Source organism: Lissotriton helveticus, chromosome 1_2 (assembly GCF_964261635.1).
Source record: "Lissotriton helveticus chromosome 1_2, aLisHel1.1, whole genome shotgun sequence".
NCBI lineage: Eukaryota > Metazoa > Chordata > Amphibia > Caudata > Salamandridae > Lissotriton > Lissotriton helveticus.
Genome location: NC_136058.1, coordinates 145,032,850 through 145,054,239, shown reverse-complemented (window position 1 = coordinate 145,054,239; position 21,390 = coordinate 145,032,850). Strand labels below are relative to the sequence as shown.

At 51.1% G+C, this 21,390-nt stretch overlaps 1 protein-coding gene across 4 annotated transcripts in view; it reads right to left on the bottom strand.

Annotated features, from left to right (window-relative positions):
• Window positions 1-642: 642 nt before the first annotated feature.
• USP24 (ubiquitin specific peptidase 24) overlaps window positions 643-21,390 on the bottom strand; it is a 2,099,319-nt gene continuing 2,078,571 nt past the window's right edge. For all 4 annotated transcript variants that reach the window (XM_078670143.1, XM_078670156.1, XM_078670149.1 and 1 more), the window contains exons 66-67: window positions 10,199-10,309; window positions 643-2,673 (exon numbers count right to left, since the gene is read on the bottom strand). In XM_078670143.1, the coding sequence (XP_078526269.1) occupies window positions 2,611-2,673; window positions 10,199-10,309 (174 nt within the window). In that variant the 3' untranslated portion in view covers window positions 643-2,610. The remainder of the gene's footprint in view (window positions 2,674-10,198; window positions 10,310-21,390) is intronic.

Genomic DNA, 21,390 nt, shown 5'->3' with positions numbered 1-21,390 from the left:
CGATGTCAAAAAGGTGAAGCCAAAGAGTGATTCAACTTGTTGTGCTTTTCTGACTTCGATGAGGTGACCTTGAAGCAGGATAATGATCGACAGCAGGAATGACTCAAAGATCTTCCACTGAAACGAGAACGGGACCAGGAGTAGCACAGAGCCTTGTTTTGCCATGGCGCCAGGAGCATTATTGTACCTAACCCAGGTGCCAGAGACAAACCAAGTGGGGACTGGGCACACACATCTGCCGTCGGCAATACCTGCAAAGCTTGAACCCTGATGGTTTTGTAGATAACATGATGTCCTAGCACAGTGCGGGCAAAAGAAAAAAACGTTGACCAAACGTTGGTCAAAAAATGATTGAAGTAGCTCTCTGGATCTGTGCTGTTGGTTTCAAACAAATTCAACTGATGTCAGCGTGCTGTGGTGGCGCATATATAAGCACAGTAACGTCACTTTGACACAGACATGGAGCCCAATGACTCACCCTAACGGTGTGCAGAGGTACTGCTCAAGATTTTCCAGGTCTAGTGTGACGCCAGGGGAATATTCTAAGGTGAGGTATCGGCAGTTAGACGTCTCTATCAGAAGAAAATTACAACAAAAACACTCATCCCTCTTGAGTTTAAGGAAAAACACAAAACAAAAATGGGCACTTCTCAAACTGCTTTATTTGCATCACAGCTGGAAACAGATCACTGACAAGAATATGGAAAAGGATACCACGCGCATTGGCAGACTTTTTTCATCACTATGACAAGTGTTGTTGTGGCAAAAGTAAAATAATTTCTCAAACAACTTACACACTGTCCAAAATTATTGAAGTCGGGTGGTGGCTGTAAGAAATCAATTATTTAGTAAACAAACATCTTTAAACATCACATTTAAAATTGCAAGAACATGGTCTAAATTATTTATATTCCTGTCTGTTTTAGCTTAAATTTTGCCATTATTTTACACTTGGTCTCCAGAGGCACTCTGCCTTGTATACATAGAAAAGGATGCAGTAAAACAGCTATACCGTGACACACTGGCGACACAGCTGAACGGTGTTTGGCTTTGGAACCTAAACAGTGAAATGACTGGTCATTTTCAATATTTGTGAGCAATGACGACTGGGGTTTAGCCAGTTGCCTAGCAGCACATGAAAAGAAAACTAAGAAAGAAAAGGCACTTTTGGCTGTTTGTGCCTTACAGTTGGCAAATTGTCTGAATCTTTCCATATGGGATGGTCGAGGCACACCTAAAGAGTTACCCCATCACTGTTAAAATAAGGCAGAACCATAAATAAAGGCAAAGCTGTGAACAAATGCGAAAAAGTAAAGTTGTTTGATTTACAACACAACAAAAACACTTGGCACATAAAGCACACGTTATGATAAACCATCAGGAACCCCCTGCACTGCAATTTTCAATAAAAAAGGAGAATAAATTGTGCAGTACAAGTGATTTCTAATATGTTATGAACCATTAAACCTGTTTTTTTAATTCAGTGATGTGCAGTGACAACAAATTCACAAATAAAGCAATATTATATTCCCTATATTAACATTTTTATAAAACATACAGAGCTCCTCATATCTTTCATGAGCTGTGCATCATATTTAATCAATAGCACGCCAACACTTTCTCAGAAATGTCACAGCCAAGGCAATTGATTGCAGATCACTTGAATAGAACTACAGTTTATTCAATATGTCTCCTTGTGTGGAACAGGTGATCTAATGTATGCAGATGTAACATAATTCTATCTTAAAGTGCTCTTTTTAAATAAAAGATTTTGGACTCTTCAAAATGAATTTACCATTCTTATCCAATGGTAACATCATTTGTATTTGAGGTCCTCTTTGATCAACATAATGATCTGACTGATGTTTTCATCCATCCTCAGCATCCCTAATGGAAATCTCTAAAGCTCTTCCCGACACCAGAAATAAATGCTCTCCCCTAGTCAGACCTTCCCGGACATTACATCATCCCCCCATATTTGTTACACCCAGGAATTCTACTCATTAATCCACATAAGCGCTGTACAATTAGCCTGGGATACATTAAAAACAGATATATATTTTTGTAACCTGACTACTTTAACTAATATTTTACATATCAAATGAAAATCTTTATCACACATTTGTACATAAATTTGAATAGTCCTATTTATTCATCTGAATGATTAAAAACCTGCCCTTTATGTCTAAAGATAGTCAGATTATTTTTCTAGGTATAAAACCAACAGACTTTTTTGTTTGCAGCATTGCAGAAAAAAACAACAGTTTTACATTCACTCATTTAAGGTTCACATTTTAAAAATTTAAACAACTTTAATTAGTTGATAAAATCTTGACAAAAAAATATTTTTTAAACATGATTTGACTGTCAAAGTTGCTCGTGCAGTATTGTCTCCAAGTCCTTCACTGCGTGACAGTTCTTGTATACTCTGTTATAAAGTACTGTGAACTTTTCCAAAAAAAACAAAATCCTCCAATGCTCATACTGGCTGTGTTAAGCCATTCTATCTGACGACAGCTTGCAGTGGAATCAGAAGTCCTTCCCAAAGGTGCCTCGGGCATCACCCAGTCATCTTTGAATTTCCAAATATCTTCCATGTGGAGATTCACATCAGGGGTCAACATCATCAAGGTCACTTTTCGGATCGCCGATCATCATGGGAGACTCAGAGCCCTCAAAAACATAAAAAAAATAACAAAAATAAACACCAGAAAAAGCACCTGAAATTCAAACAACTTCATGCTGCTGTTTGTTTGCTATTAGTCCTGGGCGTTGGGTGTTGGCAGAGGTTTTGTGAGGAAATGGGGTGCATTATATGATGTGGTCGGGCAACCTCCCCATAATCCAATTACCAACCCTTTTAAGATTTCGTTTGGCACACCTTCAGCTCAACCCTGGGTAGCTGTTGCTCAGCAGCAAAGCTCGCACAGGGAACAAGTGTAAAGCATTTAAACAGCACCATACAATTGAAGAAAAAAATCCACAAGACACCAGAGAAATCTAACACCAATCTATAGTAGACTGTATTGTTAGACACCACAACAAAAAATATTCACGGGAGGGTTACAAGATATAGTAAATCAAAGCATTTCACTCAACCACGAACAAGCAATAGCACATTCTACAGATTTGGCAATTAGAAACTTTTTCAAGAAAAAGTTTGGGCTAGGTGTAATGCGGTCACTTTGAGACACTTTAGGCTACCGACTCCAGGTGGGCGCCAAACAGGGGGGCCAGCAAGATCCACAGAACCATTTACCTCAGCACGTGAAGAAACCTTCAGTTCATTCCAAGCACTTTTATTCTATTTAGGGCTTTCCTATGGAAGAGGTTTTGATGCAAGCGAAGAAGCATGCTGAAGATGCTCCAAAGGATGGTTTGGATGCGATGCAGTCGACAGGGGTGTGAGAAGTTGGCCTGATATATGATGCTCACTAGTTCTAGTGATCACCTTGTATCAGTCCAAACAACCCTTATGGTGATTGGTTCTCAGTCAACCTTATAGACCAGCTATCCTAATGGTAGCATGGACAGAGCAGTCTTAGGCTAAACTCTTTTGGCATGTGAAGCCAGCTGTTTTACCACATATAACCCCTTGAATACCAGATGAAAGGACACCACACAGGTTGTTATGAAAATAAACAATATATTTATTACTAACAAACACCTCTGAACTCTTTATGAGATCAGGGGGCTAAGCACATGAAAAGACTCTTAAGAAAAATACAGTAAGTCGCACAAATTACAATGGTGCCCTAGGGGCACGACAAACCATATACTAAGTAAATGGTATAAGGAAATCGATAGAGGAAATGAAGATGCCCAGAGGCTGTAGGATCGCTGGGACTACACTACCCTAACCGTAGGTAAGTAGCAGGAGGCCCACAGGACGCGTGTGCAGAGTGTGAACTCACACGCGAGATGCGGAACAAAGTCAATGGGCAGAACAAATTACGAAAAGGTAAGTAAAAGACAGTTCCGACTAGTTACGACTAAAACGACAGGATACCTGGACACTAGGAGAGTCAATCTACGTATGAACACCGAAATGCTCTCGTTACCTCACCCACGGGCTGCGGGTGCATAGGTGTGAAAGTGTGTCGGGTTTCCGCATCGAAGTCTATGGAGCCTTGACGAAAGATGCTGCAGGTGACCAGGCGGAAGATGTCCGGAGCAATCCACGGGTGGATCGAGGAAGAAGAGGACCTGAAAGCAGAGGGGACAGTGTTCAAAGTCACTAGCCAGTGACCCGTGTGGAACCAGGAAGGAACCAGATGCTGTCGTCACGATCAGGTGAAGAGTGGACGCTTGACTCTGCAGCCACGTGGACCAGGAGGTGTCTTCGACGACCAGGATGGAGGCACGAGCTGTCCCACGCAGGCTCTCGCTGTCGGATCCGGATTTGGAGTCAACAAGCCTTGGCAAAGGCAACCCACGCGGTGAGTGGAAATGGCGTCTGGTGCGGACCAGGAGGGTCCGAGGTGCTCCTCTTTTGGAAGGGAGCAAGGGCCAGTCTGGAGCAACCAGACCAGCGGTGTGAATATCGTGGATCGTCGTCTGGGAGGCCACTAGCCAGCCGGCAAGTGACCAGACAACGCGTCGAGCAGCAATCAAGCAAAAGGGCCCCACGCAGATCTCGTGGATGCTGGTGGGCTGGTCTTCTGTGCAGGAGCTGCTTGGGACTGGGGCTTCTCAATCCCCAAAGCACTTACTCGGGGATGCCTCTGAAGTCGTGCTGGAAGCGAAGTGCAGTTCGTCCAAGATGGCTGGTCCCACTTGTCTCGTCGCACCTACGGGTCTCAGCTGTGCTGCAGATGTGGGTAGAGGTCGGAGAGGTCTGGGAGTCCGGGTCTCGTCGAGCTCTGAAGCCTGGTTCCGGCAGGAAGGACGACCAAGTGAACCGCTAGGACGCTTGATGGTGCCTGCAGATGCAGGGTGGACACTCCTTGCCCACAAGGGAGATTTCTTCAGTCTTCTGTGGAGCAGAACGTCGAAGTCCAGAGTTTCTTCTTGTAAAGTTGTTCAGGGTAATCTAATTTGGAATGGGACCAGCTCCTACCTTTATTCTCCTAAAGGGGGCTGTACTGGTGACTAGGTCCCTCCCATGGGTGGGACCAGGAAGGGGGGTGGTTACACCCTCTGTCCTTTGTCCGGTTTCGCGCCAGAGCTGGGGCTGGAGTGCCCCAGCAACTGGTTTGAACCGGGGTATGCACAGGGACACCTTGTGTGCCCAGGCATGTCTCATTCCTTTCAGCCTGGCCTACCTCAATACACAAAATCCAGTCTGGGGTGGTGCTAGCACCTCCCAAGGCAGGAAACCCTTTGTCCAGGCCTCCCTCGCTGGAAGGACTCTCAGCAGCAGGAGGTCAGACTCGTGTCTGTGGTGGCAGCATCCATTTTGTGATGCTGAGGCTCGGTTTAACTTTAACCGGGGTTCACAGTTACATACATGTCGTGTCCCTCTAAAAGGGTGGAATGCTACCCCGTCGCCAGAACTGGCGAGGGGGTAGTATTCCAATTCGTATGACACCTTACTCAACATGTTTTGATAATGCTATGCCAAAGTTTACAATAACCGCGAGGATTATAATGCACTTAAGAGTATATGGTATAGCGTTATCATGGAAACAGCTAAAGGACTTGGTTCCGAAAGCTGCAGACAGGCTCAGCTCATGCTAGAGCACCATCTCACATAATTCCAAGCACTCTGCCTTCAGGATTGATAAGGCCTGCCATAGGAGTGACTTATAGGAGTATATGTGTCCATTTTGGGGTTAGATATAGGTATACTATATCTACAGCAAAGGGTGATTACACCACCTTGCCCCAGCTGTCTTACCAGCCAGTTGTGTCTGTTTAGATGGCCAGCCAGGGGTGGCATAATACATGCTGCAGCCCCTGGTAGGCCTTGGGTACACCTATGCCCTGGGTACCTAGGGTACACTGTACAGGGGCTGATAAGGTGTCCCAATACCAATTGGTAAATGCACCTAAAGTACATGTGTGTCAATTTAGAGAGAGAACAGCTAGGCTATGGGTCTGATTAGCAGGCCCACAGCCAGGGAAAGTCGTAAACCAGTGAAGCAAAAAGCAAAAATCTGGGGTGACCATAGGATTGCAGACCCCACTCTCCTACACCCCTGATCTGCGCAGATGAGCTGCGACCACCGCCATCACTTTCGTGAACACACGAGGGGCGCTGGTAAGACCGAAGGGGAGCACGGTAATCTGAAAGTGCTCATGGCCTACCGTGAACCGGAGGTAGCACCGGTGGGCCGGCATAACGGGATGTGGAAAAAAGCGTCCTGCAAGTCCAACACCACCATCCAGTCTCCAGGGTCTAGGGCAGCTAACACCTGAGCCAATGTCAGCATCTTGAACTTCTCCTTCCGGAGGAAGCAGTTGACGTTCCGGAGGTCAACTGGGAACTAGAAAGTAGTGGGAACAACAACCAGGAACGCGTTCGAAGGCCCCCTTGGCCAAGAGGGCCGTAACTTCCTCTTGTAGAAGTTGCAAGTGATCCCCCGACACGCGGTGGTACTGTGGTGGCATGGCTGGAGGGGTCGCCTCGAAGGGGAGGGAGTATCCCCTTCAGACGATTTGCAGCACCCACCTGTCCAACGTGATGGTACGCCAGTGGAGGAGGTGATGGCGAACCCTGCCCCCCACTGGTGTCGAATGGGCCTGGAAGCTCGAACTAGGAAGGCTTTGAGGCAGATGCTGCGGGAGTGGATGTGGACTGACCCTGCCGTTGTCACCCGGCAACGCCACGGCGGTTACAACGTCCGCGACCTCGTTGAGGTTGGTTCTGCGGCCTGTGGCTGGCTGGAAGTGTGGGGGCGCCCCTTCCTTGGCCACGAAAGGGACATCCCCCGAGAAGTTGGCAGACCTCAGCCAGGCGTGGCGACGAATCGCCACCGTCGTGAAAATCGCCCTGCCCAGCGAATCCACGGTTTCAAGTTTACATCGAATCGAGTATCGTGCTGCAACCCGCCCTTCTGCCAGGGCATGGGCAAGCCGTGTCCGGGCCTTCTCCGGACACTGTGGCAGCACGTCCGCAACCGTATCCCACAGAGAGTGGGTGTAACGGCCCAAAAGGCTGGCGGTGTTGACAGACCGCAGCCCCAAACTCGGACAGGAGAACAGTTTCTTCCCTAACTGATCATACCTTTTAGATTCCCGATCCAGAGGAGCGGTCGGGAATGCGGTCTGGGACGTAGAGGCCTGAATCAGCAGGTTCTCGGGGGTGGGGTGAACGGACAGAAAGCAGGGGTCGCCCGGAGCCAGGTGGTGGCATCGGGCCACGTTCCGATCCACAGGGAGGCATGTAGAGGGCTTGGACCAGGTGCCCATCAGAACGTTGGTGAGGGCTTCGTTAAACGGCAGTAGAGGCTTCGAGGAGCTTGCCTGCGGTTTGGGCACCTCAGTGGGGAGGTTAGTCCTCACGGCCGCGACAGGGAGCTCAAGAGATAAGGTCTTGGCTGCCCTGTTCAACACCACGCTATAAGCAGCCCCCTCCTCCGAAGCCACGGAGGGAGGAGAGATGAATCCAGTGTCATGCGAAGTGTCCAGGCCACTGGCCACCCCCAGATCATCTGCCCAGTTCTGGCGTTACTGGCACTGCTGTGCCAGAGGGTCCTCAGACCCCTCCCAGTCCTCCTCGTCATCCATCTCCTGGAAACCAGGCAAAATGATGGAGACGGGTCGTAGGTGAAGTGCCCACCCATCGGCGTCGGAGACGGTGCCGTTCCGGCGTCACACCCGGACCGGGGCTGAAACCGAGAGCGACACCATCGGGGTCGGCACCAGCGGAAGAGTCGAGAGGTCGACTGGCAACGACCCGGATCCAGGCCTCGGTCCTGTGGGGCCCTGCCGTGTCGGGACCGGAGTAGACAACGGCGTTGGGGCCGAAGCACTCGACGGCGCCGGGCCCGGAGCCGCCGGCCCACAAGAGCTCCCAGTCGGACCTGCGGGGCCCGAAGGCGCCTTAACAGGGTCCGACGGAGGGAAGTGAGTCCTCATGGCCACAAGGAAATCACGTATCGCCTCCGGCGTCGCATGCAGCCAAGGGACCGGTGGGTATGGAGCTGGACGCGGCGCCTGCGGCTCCAGCGGAGCCACGCGGGCGGTGTCACCCGAAGCCCCGGCCGCGTTGCGCGAGCGTCGGGGGGAGTCTGAAGAGAGTTGACGCTTCTTTGACTTCTTTTTCGAATGCCTTGACTTACCAAAGGACTTGGAGCCCGTTGAGTGATGGTGGCTCGACGAGTGCCGATGACTGCGGCTCGGCGACCGGTCCCTCGACTTCCTCCTCGACCAGGACCTCGAGCGGTGCGGAGCAGACTGCTGGATCTCAAGCAGCTTATGGGACTGCTCCCGTCTAGCCTTCGAGGTCAAGGCCCGGTAGTCGGAGCACGACTTGTCATCATGGTCGGCCCGAGGCAGTAAAGGCACCGACATCAGGCGGAGACAGGCCTCGCAAAGTTTAAAACCAGGCATCCCTAACGGCACCGCGAGTCAAAGTCGACTCGAAAAGTGATAAAAAAAGAGATCAAAAAAGTTATTCAAAAATTGACCAGAGTACTGCTCTTCCCGGATCAGCACCTGCTGTCGCAGAAAAAAAGAAGAACTGACGTCAGCGCGCGAGGGCGGCGTCTAAGTACTCAGACGACGTCATGCCGGCGATCACGACGCCAACGACGGATGCGGAGCCGCAGACGACGTCTACCGACACGCAGAGGTACTGCTGACGAAAACTTTCCGGATCCAGCCTGACGCCTGGGGATATTCTAAGGTAAGGAATCCAACACTAACCTGTTTCTTTCAGATAGGGAGAGCAGACGCTCTCAGAGGTCAGAAAAAATACCCACTCCGGAGAAAGGTGATCACACCTCCTCCAGTAGGATGTCTAGTGAATTAGCATAACAAGGCCAGAGACTTCAGTCTCTGCCGCCTTTGATTTGAGACCCCGGATTCCTAGAGACCTGGAGAATGCCACCCCCTACTTTGCGGACCATTTGGCACCAGAGAAGGCAAGAAAATTAGCTAGTCAGCAAGCATGTTGCATTTTCAGGCTAGGTACACTCCTAAGATGGGCAACCTTAAGTGGACACTCCAAGAAGGGTCTCACCATTAAGTTTTTGGTGAAACTAGGAACTCCAAGCGCCAAAACTGACTTCAGGATCTCCAAGGCAATCGAGAGTGGCCCTGCAGTCTTGTCTTGTTTCTCTCTCCAGGTCACTGAAACCAAGTGAGAGCCTCTAACTTGTGTGACCCACCGGACACAACACCTCTGCACTCGAACCACCCAGCCCGGGTCCACTTAAACCGACTGTGTTCCTGCTCCAGAGACCCTCAAGAGATGAATCCCCCTTTTGGGTTCTGCCAGAAGTCCCTGCAGCCTTTCGTTCTGCAGGGACTTCTCCATGGACTTTACCGCATACCACTTGAGGCTACCATCACACCCAGCACCTCTGCACCCGGACTCACCAGGGCAAGAAAAACTGAACTGCTGGTGGTTTCTTGGACCTTGGTACCTAAACACCTTAAGTCCAGGAGAAGAACCCTGTAAACCGTTTGGAAGTATTTCTATGCAGTGAATATTTCTCTCATAGGATAACATTACTGCGTTCAAAGCTCATACTTCAAAACTGTTATTTGACTGTATTTTTACTAATACTACCAAAATCTATAACTCCAAAAGTACTTTCCTGATTCCAATGATCTTGGTGTCTAAAATTATATACAAAACTGTTATTTTTCTAAATTGGCCTCCAGTTTTTTCTTTAGTATGTCTCTCATTTATTGACTGTGTGTACAACAAATGCATTACACTGCCCTCTCATGAGCCTAAACTGCTCGACCACAGAATCACAAATAGAGCACTTGGGATTATTAATTTAAGCCCTGTAAACCAATAAGTGTTGTCTGTACTTTTTGCATGGTGCACCCTTACATTGGCACACCTACATAAAAAGCAGACTTCCTACAATTGAGAGATTACTTTTTTCCATAGTTTTGAAAAGGGAACACAGGGTTGTACATCCGCTCTCCTGGAATGCACACAGTGACAAAAAAGAGCAAATAAAGTGGTAGTGTCACTTAAAATGATTACATAAATGACAAAATAAAAACAAATCACAAAACACATTTGATGACCACGGTTGTACATGATTTCTGGACACTGGGCTTATATTAATACCTGCTGTAAACTTCGCTCGCCGTTCTCATTAGCAGGGCTGCTCTCTGATCCATTGCTGCTGCCAGACTGCTCCTTTTCATTCAACAAGGCTGTGGCATAAGCTAGCGTATCCTATAAAAAGACACAGTAACAGTTCAGGTAGAAGGTAAGAATGAAATTAATAATTCTAACGTATTATTTGATCTACTCTTTCAACTCAGTGTATCCTAAATCTATAGTGTATTTGTTTAACCAATACGCCTGCTGGTAATATTTCGGTCTCCATTCAATATGGTTTCAACTAAATCAGCACAAGTCCACAATGTCAGTTAAAGAAAAGTTAACTTACCTTTGGTAATGTTTTATTCTGATAGCTATGACTCTAACAGTAGGCTTCTCATTTGAACTGTCTCCAAGGATGCTGACAGGAGCCAAATAATGTTTTCTTACCAATCCTTCATCACTGGCTTCAGATGGCAATGTCTGAAATTCAACTAATGACATTTTGTGGCAACACCACAACTAACACTTTGGTCGAGACATCCACACAATCTTAAAGATGTAAAAAAAATGGAGCAAGTAAAAATAAAGAATAAAATACAAAATGGGATTGGAGGGTGGAAGGAGCGTGCAGCAGTCGTATCTCTAAGGAATACGTTTTACGAAGTGAAGGAGGACAGGCAATTAATCAATCAAGATTTATAAAGTGCGGGGCAGAGCTTGCCCAGCCTGAAGTTGGCCGCCTTGTAACCACAGTGCAGTTCCCACTTGACTTCCCACTACAATGGACCTCTGACCCGGTGCGTTATTTGGGCATGCAAGTATACTCTGATGCGTATGTGGTTGTAAAGGCTAATTACGGTATAGTGTTTGACAAGCTCGGTGACGACATAGACAAATGGATCCGTCTTCCATTGCCCTTGGCTGGTAGAGTCTCATTAATGAAGATGGTTGTGCTCCCTCGCCTGATCTTTCTTTTTGTCAATATTCCTATAGTGGTGCCCCAGCATATGTTTCTTGAACTCCGGCCTCTGATGACCAAACTCGTGTGGGCGGCTAAGTCCCCTAGAGTCGCCTTGGATACTCTTATGCTCCTGTATACAGCTGGGGGAATGGGTACCCCGGATCTCATAATTTATTACAGGGTCGTGCAGGCCTCTCACGCATACAGCTGGGTGCATGGCCCCCACGATTTACCCCACCTTTAGATTGAGAAGGTCGCCGCTGCCCCACACGCACTACTTCGCTTTTTTAACGGTCTGTTTGCCAAATTTGCTCAACAAACCTCTGAAGATATGCTAGATGGCTAAAACACGATTGCTGTCATTCTTCTTAGTTTAATGCCTTAGAATATTCTTTCAGATAATTTAGTACGATTTTGTGATGTATGTCTATCTCTCTGCAAGGCTCACAATTGCATAATGTCTGCCATATAACGTAATTTTTTTTCCTTCTTTGCTGTAATGTCATCCATGCTTCATTCTTTCTCCCCCCTGCTCGCCACTATACTCTGTACCGCCACTGTTATGTTTCAAATCTGCTTTTGGTTTATGTGATCTACATTTGTATATTTTTATTTCATTGTATCAATTTTTGTGTTGTGTTTTTGTGATTTAAAATGCAATAAAAAAATAAAATACAAAAAATAAAATGTATAAAGTGCGGCTGATCACCTGATTGGGTATCCAGGCGCTTGCAGGTCCCGGAGACTCATTAGAATAGCCAGGTCTTGAGGGCCCTTCGGAATTCTGTAAGTGAGGTGATGGTCGGGAGTTGCGTGGAGATCCTGTTTCAAGTCTTTGCTGCAATGTGGTAGAAGGAGCATCCTGCTTTGGTGGATGAAGGAGTGTGGGCAAGTGATAGGGAGGAGGAGTGTAGTCTTTTGACGGTTGGGAGAAGTTCATGCGGTGGTTAATGTAGGTGGGTCCTTGGTTGTGTAGAGCCTTGTGTCCGAGGGTCAGCAGTTTGCACTGGCATCTCTTCAGTGGAGTTGCCTCAGGTGGCATGTGATGTGGGTTCTTCAGGGAAGATCGAGGACGAGTCTGGCTGAGGTATTCTGTATGGTTATAAGTCCCTGTTGGAGGTGTGCGTCGATTCCTATGTAGAGAGCGTTGCCATAGTTCAGAGGAGAGCCTGTTTCATGGTGCGTCTTGTGTGCAGGGGTAACCACTTGAAGATCTCATGCAAAGTATGAGAAAGCAGGTGGAGGAGATGACGTTTATCTGTAATTTCATGGTAAGCTAGTTGTGAATGATGATTCTAAGGTTCCTGGTGTGGTCGGAGGGAGTAGGAGTAGGTGCGGGTCCTAGGTCTGATGCCCACCAGGAGTTGCTCCATGTGTTGCTGAAGGTCAGAGCTTCCATCTTGGCCGGTGTTCAGCTGATGGCGGCAGTTCTTCATCCAATCAGCAACGCTTATCATGCATCTGTGGAAGTTGGTCCTGCTGGTGGCGGGGTCAGTGAGTGAGAGGATGAGTTACGTGTTATCTGCATTGGAAATTATGGTAAGACCGTGGGATGTGACTATGTTGGCCAAGGGCAGTCATATATGTGTTGAAGAGCGTGGGTCTGTGGGATGAGCCCTGGAAGACACTGTGGGCGATATCCTTGGGTTTGGAGGTGAGAGGTGGATCCTCTGGGTTCTTCCGGTGAGGAAGGAGGGGGTCCATCTGATTGCGCTCTCTTGGCTCCAATGTGGTGGAGTCTATCAGCATGTGGCAAGATATGGTGTTGAAAGCTGCCAAGACGTCAAGCAGGATCACAGCTGATGTTTCTCCTCTGTTGAGGTGGTTTCGGATGTCGTCGGTGGCTGCAATAAGGGCTATCTCTGTTCTATGATTGCTGCCGAAGTCACATTGGGGGGCGCTGTATTGATGATTCTGCTCAAGTTGCGTCATGAGGTGCTTGTTGATAATCTTTCCCAGTACCTTCACTGGGATTGGGAGCAGGGAGATTGGCTGGTAGTTTTTGAGTTCGGTGGGGTCTGTGGAGGGTTTTTTGAGTAGTAGACAGACTTCAGCTTGTTTCCAGGTGTCAGGAAATGTTGCGGTGGTGATAAAGGAGTTGAGCAGGGTGGTGGTATGCGAGGGTGCCTCTGATGGTTGTCTTGTCACCAATGTGTAGCTTGAAGTTGAGGTGTTCCATAGGGGGGTAGTGCACTGAGCGAATGTGGGGTCCAGCCAGGCCCTGGTGAGGAAGACTATCTCGGATGCGAGGGTTGCCATTAAGTCCCATAATTCGGTGGAATGCTTGCAAATGGAACACATGTTGAGGAGTAGGCAGTGGAATTGGTGTGTTGCTTCTGGAGTGGTTAAGCGAGAGGTCGACATGGTGCTTTCTGAAGTGATAGCCACTAATAGAGGCACATGCTAATAGAGACACATTCCAAGAGAGACACTTTCGATTTAGTGGTTTGAATGGAGAACTAATTAAAAATAAAAATGTGAACTTAAGGTCTCTAACCAAAGCACGGAATTGTCTTGGTCAAAATATATTTGCAAGTCCTCAAAGAAACTTGGCAACTAAACATGGTAGTTTAAATGAGTCTTGCATGGATGAAAGCATTTAGCCAAAATAGTGGTTAAAAAGCCCTTCTCCGTACGAATTTTAAAACCCTTGTCTGCCAGAAAAGCATCAAATTGTAAAATCTTAACACTTCGAGCCTGCCAGGGGTCCACACAATGATCAGAACTTGAGCTTCAAGGACAGACCACCAGTGGTGGCTCCTCCGCTAAGGCGGACGTGCGTCGCCCCACTGCTTTTAAGCAGTGTAAGGAAAATAAACTAATAACTTGATGTTATTATTATTTTATTTTTTACCTATTGAGGGCGTGGCAGCTTTGCCAGGTGGGGTGGGGCTGATCTGCTGACAGAGCAAGGGATGGGAGCAGTGGTTAACACTCCTTAAGTGTGCATGAATGTTTGACCGGCCATCTCGGACCGGCCAAACATTCATGCCTACTTAGCATGTTTACCACCCAGGCTTATTAACAGCCCGGGTCGAGAACGTGCCCAGGCTCCCAGTCCCTGTCTGAGCACCGAACCACATTGCTCAGAACAATCACAACGCTGGGAAGCCTGGGTGCTTCCTGTTCCGAGGGACGAGGAGGAGAGACGTGACGAGGAGGACACAGCGAGGAGGTACGTTTAATTTGATATTTTATTCCCCCGTCTCACCATCCCAGATCCCTGCAGGCCGCCACTGCAGACCACCTGCTGGAATAAAGCTTTCGACCTTCGATGCACAATCAAAATAACAGACACTGATTGTGGGATAATACAAGCAGTAAGGAATCAACTTGATTTCGAGTGCAACAACTTTCCCCCATTCTGGAACAGATAATCTTCCCTTTGAGAGAAGTCAAAGAGGGGCATAACTAAGAAGATCTGGGTAATACAAGCAACACATCTAACCTGGAGCTATAACAATCACATGAACTTTGAGAATCAGAGAAAAAACATCTCCAAGAGACTCCCCTAATAAATACCCCTGCTCCTTATACTAGGACAAAGTTTGTCCTTGGCTGCAACATGGACTATTACTAGAAAACTCATTTGCTAGACTTACATGCCCTCAAAATGAAGACGCCACTCATGACTCGTTGAACAAGTTACTTACCTTTGGTAACGATATATCTGTAAGAAACAGTAGTTAGTATTAGATTCCTTACCTTAGAATATCCCCAGGCGTCAGTCTGGATCCGTAAACTTTTGCGTAGCAGTACCCCTGCGCGTCGGTAGGCGTCGTCTGCAGGCGTCTCCTGCGGCTCCGCGTCCGTCGTCGGCGTCGTGCGCCGTGATGACGTCGCTGGAGTATATAGACGCCGCCTCCGCGCGCTGACGTCAGTTCTTTGTACATAGCTTTTCCACGCCAGAACACGCAGAGCCATATGAGAACCAACACTGGTGCCATTTGAAACTAGGGCCCTGAAAGGGATGTCCTTTACCCTAGGTATCAGTTCGCAGAACGGGGAGGATGGGCGGGGCGGTAAGGAATCTAATACTAACTACTGTTTCTTACAGATATATCGTTACCGAAGGTAAGTAACTTGTTCATCTGAAAGAAACAGGTTAGTATTAGATTCCTTACCTTAGAATAGATACCCCAGCAATACCAACCCCGGTGGTGGGTCTGCGAACCGATACAATCCTAAACCAGAAAGTCCTGGAGGACCGAACGGCCAAAGAAGCCATCCCTCCGGACTTGACTGTCCAGGCAGTAGTGCCTCGCAAAAGTGTGCAGCGAGGCCCACGTAGCCGCCTGGCAAATGTCCTGCAAGGGGACTCCCCGGCCCAGGGCAGTAGTAGCCGCCGTGGCCCGAGTGGAATGGGCCCTCAGCCCAACAGGAGGCTCCTTCCGAGCCAAAGAGTAGCACGCTTTGATGCACAGAACGACCCACCGAGAGATGGTCCGTTTATGTACCGCCCGTGCCTTCTTCGCACCCACGTAGCCAACAAACAGTTGGTCATCCACCCGGAACTGGCGTGTGCGATCCATATAAAATGAAAGCGCACGTTTTGGGTCCAGACGATGGAGCCGCTCTTCATCCTTTTGAAGGATGCGGAGGCGGGAAGAAGGAGGGTAAGGTGATGGACTGCCCGATGTGAAAAGCAGAGACTACTTTGGGCAGGAAAGAAGGTCTAGTTCTCAGAACCACCTTGTCAGGATGAATGGACATGAAAGGAGGTTTGACAGAAAGAGCCTGGAGCTCACTCACTCTCCTGGCAGAGGTGATGGCAACCAGGAAGGCCGTCTTTAAAGTCAAGAGACGGTGCGGACAGGAATGAAGTGGCTCGAAGGGAGCACACATCAAGAAGGTCAGAACCAGGTTCAAGTCCCACTGAGGCATCACAAACGGGACAGGTGGATACATGTGTGTGATGCCCTTCAAGAATCGTGTTACAATAGGGGACTTGAACAAAGAAGGTTGATCAGGCAGCCTCAGAAAGGCCGAAAGGGCAGAAAGGTAGCCCTTGATAGTGCCCAGAGCAGAGCCCTGCTGGGCAAGAGAGAGAAGAAAGAGGAGAACCTCGGAAAGAGGGGCAGAAAGAGGATCCACAGCCTTTGCTGTGCACCATGCCACAAATCTGTTCCACCGGCAGGCGTATACCGACTTCGTGGAGGGACGCCTGGCTGCCAGAATCACATCACAGACTTCAGGATGCGAGTCGAATGGCCTCAACTGTCGCCGCTCAATCTCCACGCATGGTGGTGGAGGCTGGACAGGTTCGGGTGGAGGACCGTCCCCTGCTGCTGCGACAGAAGGTCCTCCTGAAGGGGCAGGCGGATCGGGGGACCGACTGACATGCTGAGTAGCTCGGGATACCAGTACCTTCGAGCCCAGTCCGGAGCCACAAGGATGACTTGGGCCCGGTCGCGCCTGATCTTCTTCAGCACTCTGGGCAGAAGTGGTATAGGCGGAAAGGCGTATAACAGACCGCAACTCCACTCGCGCCGAAAGGCGTCGCCGTGCGAGTGCCGTCTTGGAAACTCCAACGCGCAGAACTGATGACATTGCGCGTTCTCTTCTGTGGCGAATAGATCTAACCAAGGCTCTCCCCATCGCAGAAAGAGGCCTTGCGCCACGGCCGAGTTCAGACGCCATTCGTGATCCATCGAGCACCGACGGCTGAGTTCGTCCGCCCTGGCGTTCAGAGAACCGGCCAGGTGTTGAACCGTCAGAGTCACGCCCTGACGTTCCAGCCATTGCCAGAGACGCAGGGCCTCCAGGCAAAGGGTCCACGACCCCACCCCGCCTTGTCTGTTGCAGTACCACATGGCGGTGGTGTTGTCCGTGAACACCTGCACTACACTCCCGTTGACAAAGGGGAGGAATGCCTTCAGTGCTAGACGAATCGCCCGTAGCTCCAACAGGTTTATATGGAGCCGGGACTCCGCCGGAGACCAGATGCCTCTGATCTCTGCCTCTCCCAAGTGGCCTCCCCAGCCCTGGAGGGACGCGTCCGTCACAACAACGTGCTCCGGCTGGGGAAGGGAGAGGGGTCTGCCTCTGACCCAATCGCGGTCCGTAAGCCACCACTGCAGTTGTCTCGCAGTGCCCTCCGAGATCAAGACATGGTCGGACAAGTTGCCCTGATGCTGGGCCCACTGAAACTTCAGGTCCCACTGCAGAGCCCGCATCCGCCACCGGGCGTGATGCACCAGAAGGATGCAGGAAGCCATCAGCCCCAGTAGCCGCAGCGTCAACCTGACCAAAACCCGGGATAACGGCTGGAAGATGGGAATCAAAGCCTGTATATCCTGGACCCGCCGTTCCGGTGGATAGACCCGAAACTGCGCCGAGTCAAGAACCGCTCCGATGAAAAGGAGCTTTTGGGAGGGACACAGGTGTGATTTCGGCACATTGATGGAAAACCCCAGCCCATGCAGGAGGTCTGCCGTCATCTGAAGGTGGTGGACGACTGTCTGGGGCGAGCCCGCCTTCAACAACCAGTCGTCTAGATAGGGGAAGACTGACACCCCTGATCTGCGCAGATGGGCTGCGACCACCGCCATCACCTTTGTGAACACCCGTGGGGCGCTGGTAAGGCCGAAGGGGAGCACAATAAACTGAAAATGCTCCTGGCCTACCGTGAACCGCAGGTAACGCCGGTGGGCCGGCAGGACGGGGATGTGAAAATACGCATCCTGAAAGTCCAACGCTACCATCCAGTCTTGCGGATCTAGAGTAGCCATGACCTGAGCCAATGTCAACATCTTGAACTTCTCCTTCCGGAGGAAGCCGTTGACGTCCCTTAGGTCCAAGATAGGACGTAGACCCCCTTTGTCCTTCTTGGGTACCAGAAAGTAGTGGGAATAGCAACCACATCTTACTTCTGGCCCAGGAACGCGCTCGATGGCCCCCTTGGCCAAGAGGGCCGTAACTTCCTCCTGCAGAAGTGTCAAGAGGTCCCCCGACACACGGTGGTTCTGCGGTGGCATGGCTGGAGGAGTGGTCTCGAAGGGGAGGGAGTAGCCCCTTCGGACGAGCTGCAGCACCCACCTGTCCGATGTTATTGTGTGCCAGTGGGAGAGGTGATGGCGAACCCTGCCGCCCACCGGCGTCACATGGGCCTGAAAGCACGGACTAGGAGGATTTAGAGGCGGAAGCTGCGGGGGGAGGTGTGGACTGACCTCGCCGCTGTCCCCGACCGCCACCACGGCGGTTCCCACGGCCGCTGCCGCGTTGAGAAGTCTGTTGCGGCGCGTGGCTGGCAGCACGTGTGGGACCGCCCCTTCCGTGGCCACGAAAGGAGCGAAACGAACCCGTTTGCTGGCGCTGGGTCGAGAGACCCAAGGACTTGGCCGTGACCCTGGAGTCCTTGAAGCGTTCCAGCGCGTGGTCAGCTTTGTCGCCAAACAGGCGACTGCCATCAAACGGCATGTCCATCAATGCATTCTGGACATCTGCCGAGAAATTGGCGGATCTCAGCCAGGCGTGGCGACGAATCGCCACCGTCGTGGACATCGCCCTGCCCAGTGAGTCGGTCGTATCAAGACCACACCTTATGGAGTATCTTGCTGCGTCTCGGCCTTCAATCATAGCCTTGCCGAGCTTAGCCCGTACCTCCAGCGGGCATTCAGGCAGCAGTTCCGCGACCGTATCCCACAGAGAGTGGGTGTAGCGGCCTAAGAGGCATGCGGTGTTGCAAGACCGCAGTCCCAGACTCAGGGACGAAAAGACCTTCTTACCATACTGGTCGTACCTCTTAGATTCCCGGGCGGGCGGGGCCGACGGGAACGCAGACTGGGAAGTCGAGGCCTGGATCACCAGGCTCTCAGGGGTGGGATGGATGGACAAGAACTTTGGGTCATCCGTACACGGACGGTTGCGTCTGGCCACGTTCCTATCAACAGGCGAACCTGAAGCGGGCCTGGACCACGTGCCCAAAAGAACGTCAGTTAAGGCCTCATTGAACGGCAGCAGTGGCTCCTGTGGGCATGACTGCGGTTTGAGTACCTCAGTGAGGATGTTAGTCCTCACGGCCGCGACGGGGAGTTCAAGGTGTAAGGCCTTGGCAGCCCTCATCAACACCACTGAATAAGCTGCCCCCTCCTCCGTAGCCACGGTAGGAGGCGAGACAAAGCCAGGGTTGGGGGAGTCATCCAGACCACTGGCGTCACCCAAGTCACCTGTCCAGTCCACATCGTACTGACACTCGCGGGTCAGAGGGTTCTCAGACCCCTCCCACTCCTCTCCGCAATCTTCATCCTCACCATATTCGGAGTCAACAATGTAGACCGGCTCCCTGGGGTCAACAGACCCCCTCGGCGTCGGACTCGGCGTCGGGCGACACCGGTCCGACTCCACGCCCGGAGTCGGAGAGGGAATGGGGGCGCGCCGCCCGGAGCCGGCGCCGGAGCCCCGGCGCCGCGTGGGGGCGGCACCGTGGGTTGCCCCGATGGAATCGGCGCCGGAGAGGCCGGCGGACCAGCCGGCGTCGACCCTGAAGGCCCCTGCGGCGCCGGGGCCGGAGCCGTCGGGGCCGGAGCACCCGACGGCGTCGAGGCAGGAGCACCCGAACCGCTAGGGCCCCCGGACGGGACCACCGGGCCCGCAGGCCCCGTCGGAGGAGACAGTGCCCTCATGGCCATGAGGAACGCCTCTATCTCCTCGGGCATCGCGCCTTGCCCAGGGACCGTAGGGTATGGAGCAGGCCGCGCCGGCGACTCACGCGGAGCCGCGGGGGTGGGGCCACCCGAACCCCCGGCCGCGTCGGGGGGAGTCGGGGGTACGATGACGACGCCCCGACTTCTTGTGCTTCCTACCTGAGGAACCAGAGGAATGGTGACGACTCTCGGAGTGCTCGTGACGGCTCCGCGACCGCTCCCTCGATCGCTCCCTAGACCTCCGTCCGGACCGGGACCGCTCTCGACGCGGGGCCGACACCCGGAGCTCGAGTAGCTTGCGGGACCGCTCCCGTCTAGCTTTATTCGTCAAGGCCCGGCAATCGACGCAGGCGTCCACGTCGTGGTCCGGGCCCAGGCACCGGAGGCAGAGTCGGTGATGGTCCGTGACCGACATCGTGCGGTCACAGCCGTCACAATTCTTAAAACCGGGCATCCTACCGGCACCTTAAGAGTAACAGAAAGATTCAAAAACTTTGGTCAAAAGACCGGAGTACTGCTCTTCGGTTCTGCGCTAACTGGCGCGGAAAAAAGAAGAACTGACGTCAGCGCGCGGAGGCGGCGTCTATATACTCCAGCGACGTCATCACGGCGCACGACGCCGACGACGGACGCGGAGCCGCAGGAGACGCCTGCAGACGACGCCTACCGACGCGCAGGGCTACTGCTACGCAAAAGTTTCCGGATCCAGACTGACGCCTGGGGATATTCTAAGGTAAGGAATCTAATACTAACCTGTTTCTTTCAGATAAGGGCAGCCTGCGCACGAAAAGTTACTTACCTTCAGGAATGCTCTCTCTGGTGGAAACACTATATGGAAACAGGTTTCACAACTTCTGAATTCCTAGAAATTAGAACCTGGAGCGTTTCCAGCAAGTGCTGCCACAGGTATCCACGCTTTAGGGGAGTGTGTGATAACTAATAAAGAAGATACTGGGGGCCTGAGTTAGGAGGTGGAGAAGTCCCAGTCAAACCCAAGCCCATCTGGAGCAGGAACATAAGGAGACTCACTGACCTACTAGTGGACTGCTCCCTTTTCCTGCGCAGCTCCGCTAGGTAGCTGCTGCCCCTGTTGCCCTGTTCGAACTCCTGACCCTCTGGTCAGGAGTTCGAAGTCCATCTCTGCCGGTCTAGTGGGAGGGTGTCACTGCTCTGCTGCTGGGCTGCCCTCTGTCTGATTTTCTCTGCTTTTTTCCTGCCTTTTAATTCTTTTTTCGGCAGTTTTTTCCTATTTACACTTTTCTTTCTTTTTTTCCTTTTTGCCACTCTTGTGAGCCCCCGCGGCCCGGCCCCCTTCAGTGACCTTTTTCTGCTGTCAGCCTTCCTAACTACCAGCTGTCCTGCCCCCCCCCCACACTAAATGGCAGCCCCGTCGCCATTGCGCCAAAGGCAAGCCTGTCTGCGCCCGTCCGTGCCTGGACCGCGAGCCGGACCATAGTTCTCGGACCTGGACGCCACGTCGCCTGCCACCTCGCATCACCGAAGGACAACCAAGGACCTTTCGCCTGCCAGAACTGCAGCCACACCCTTGCTCACCCCAACACGCCAGCTCCTCTCACCGCCTAGCTGACCAACAGCGCACCTGA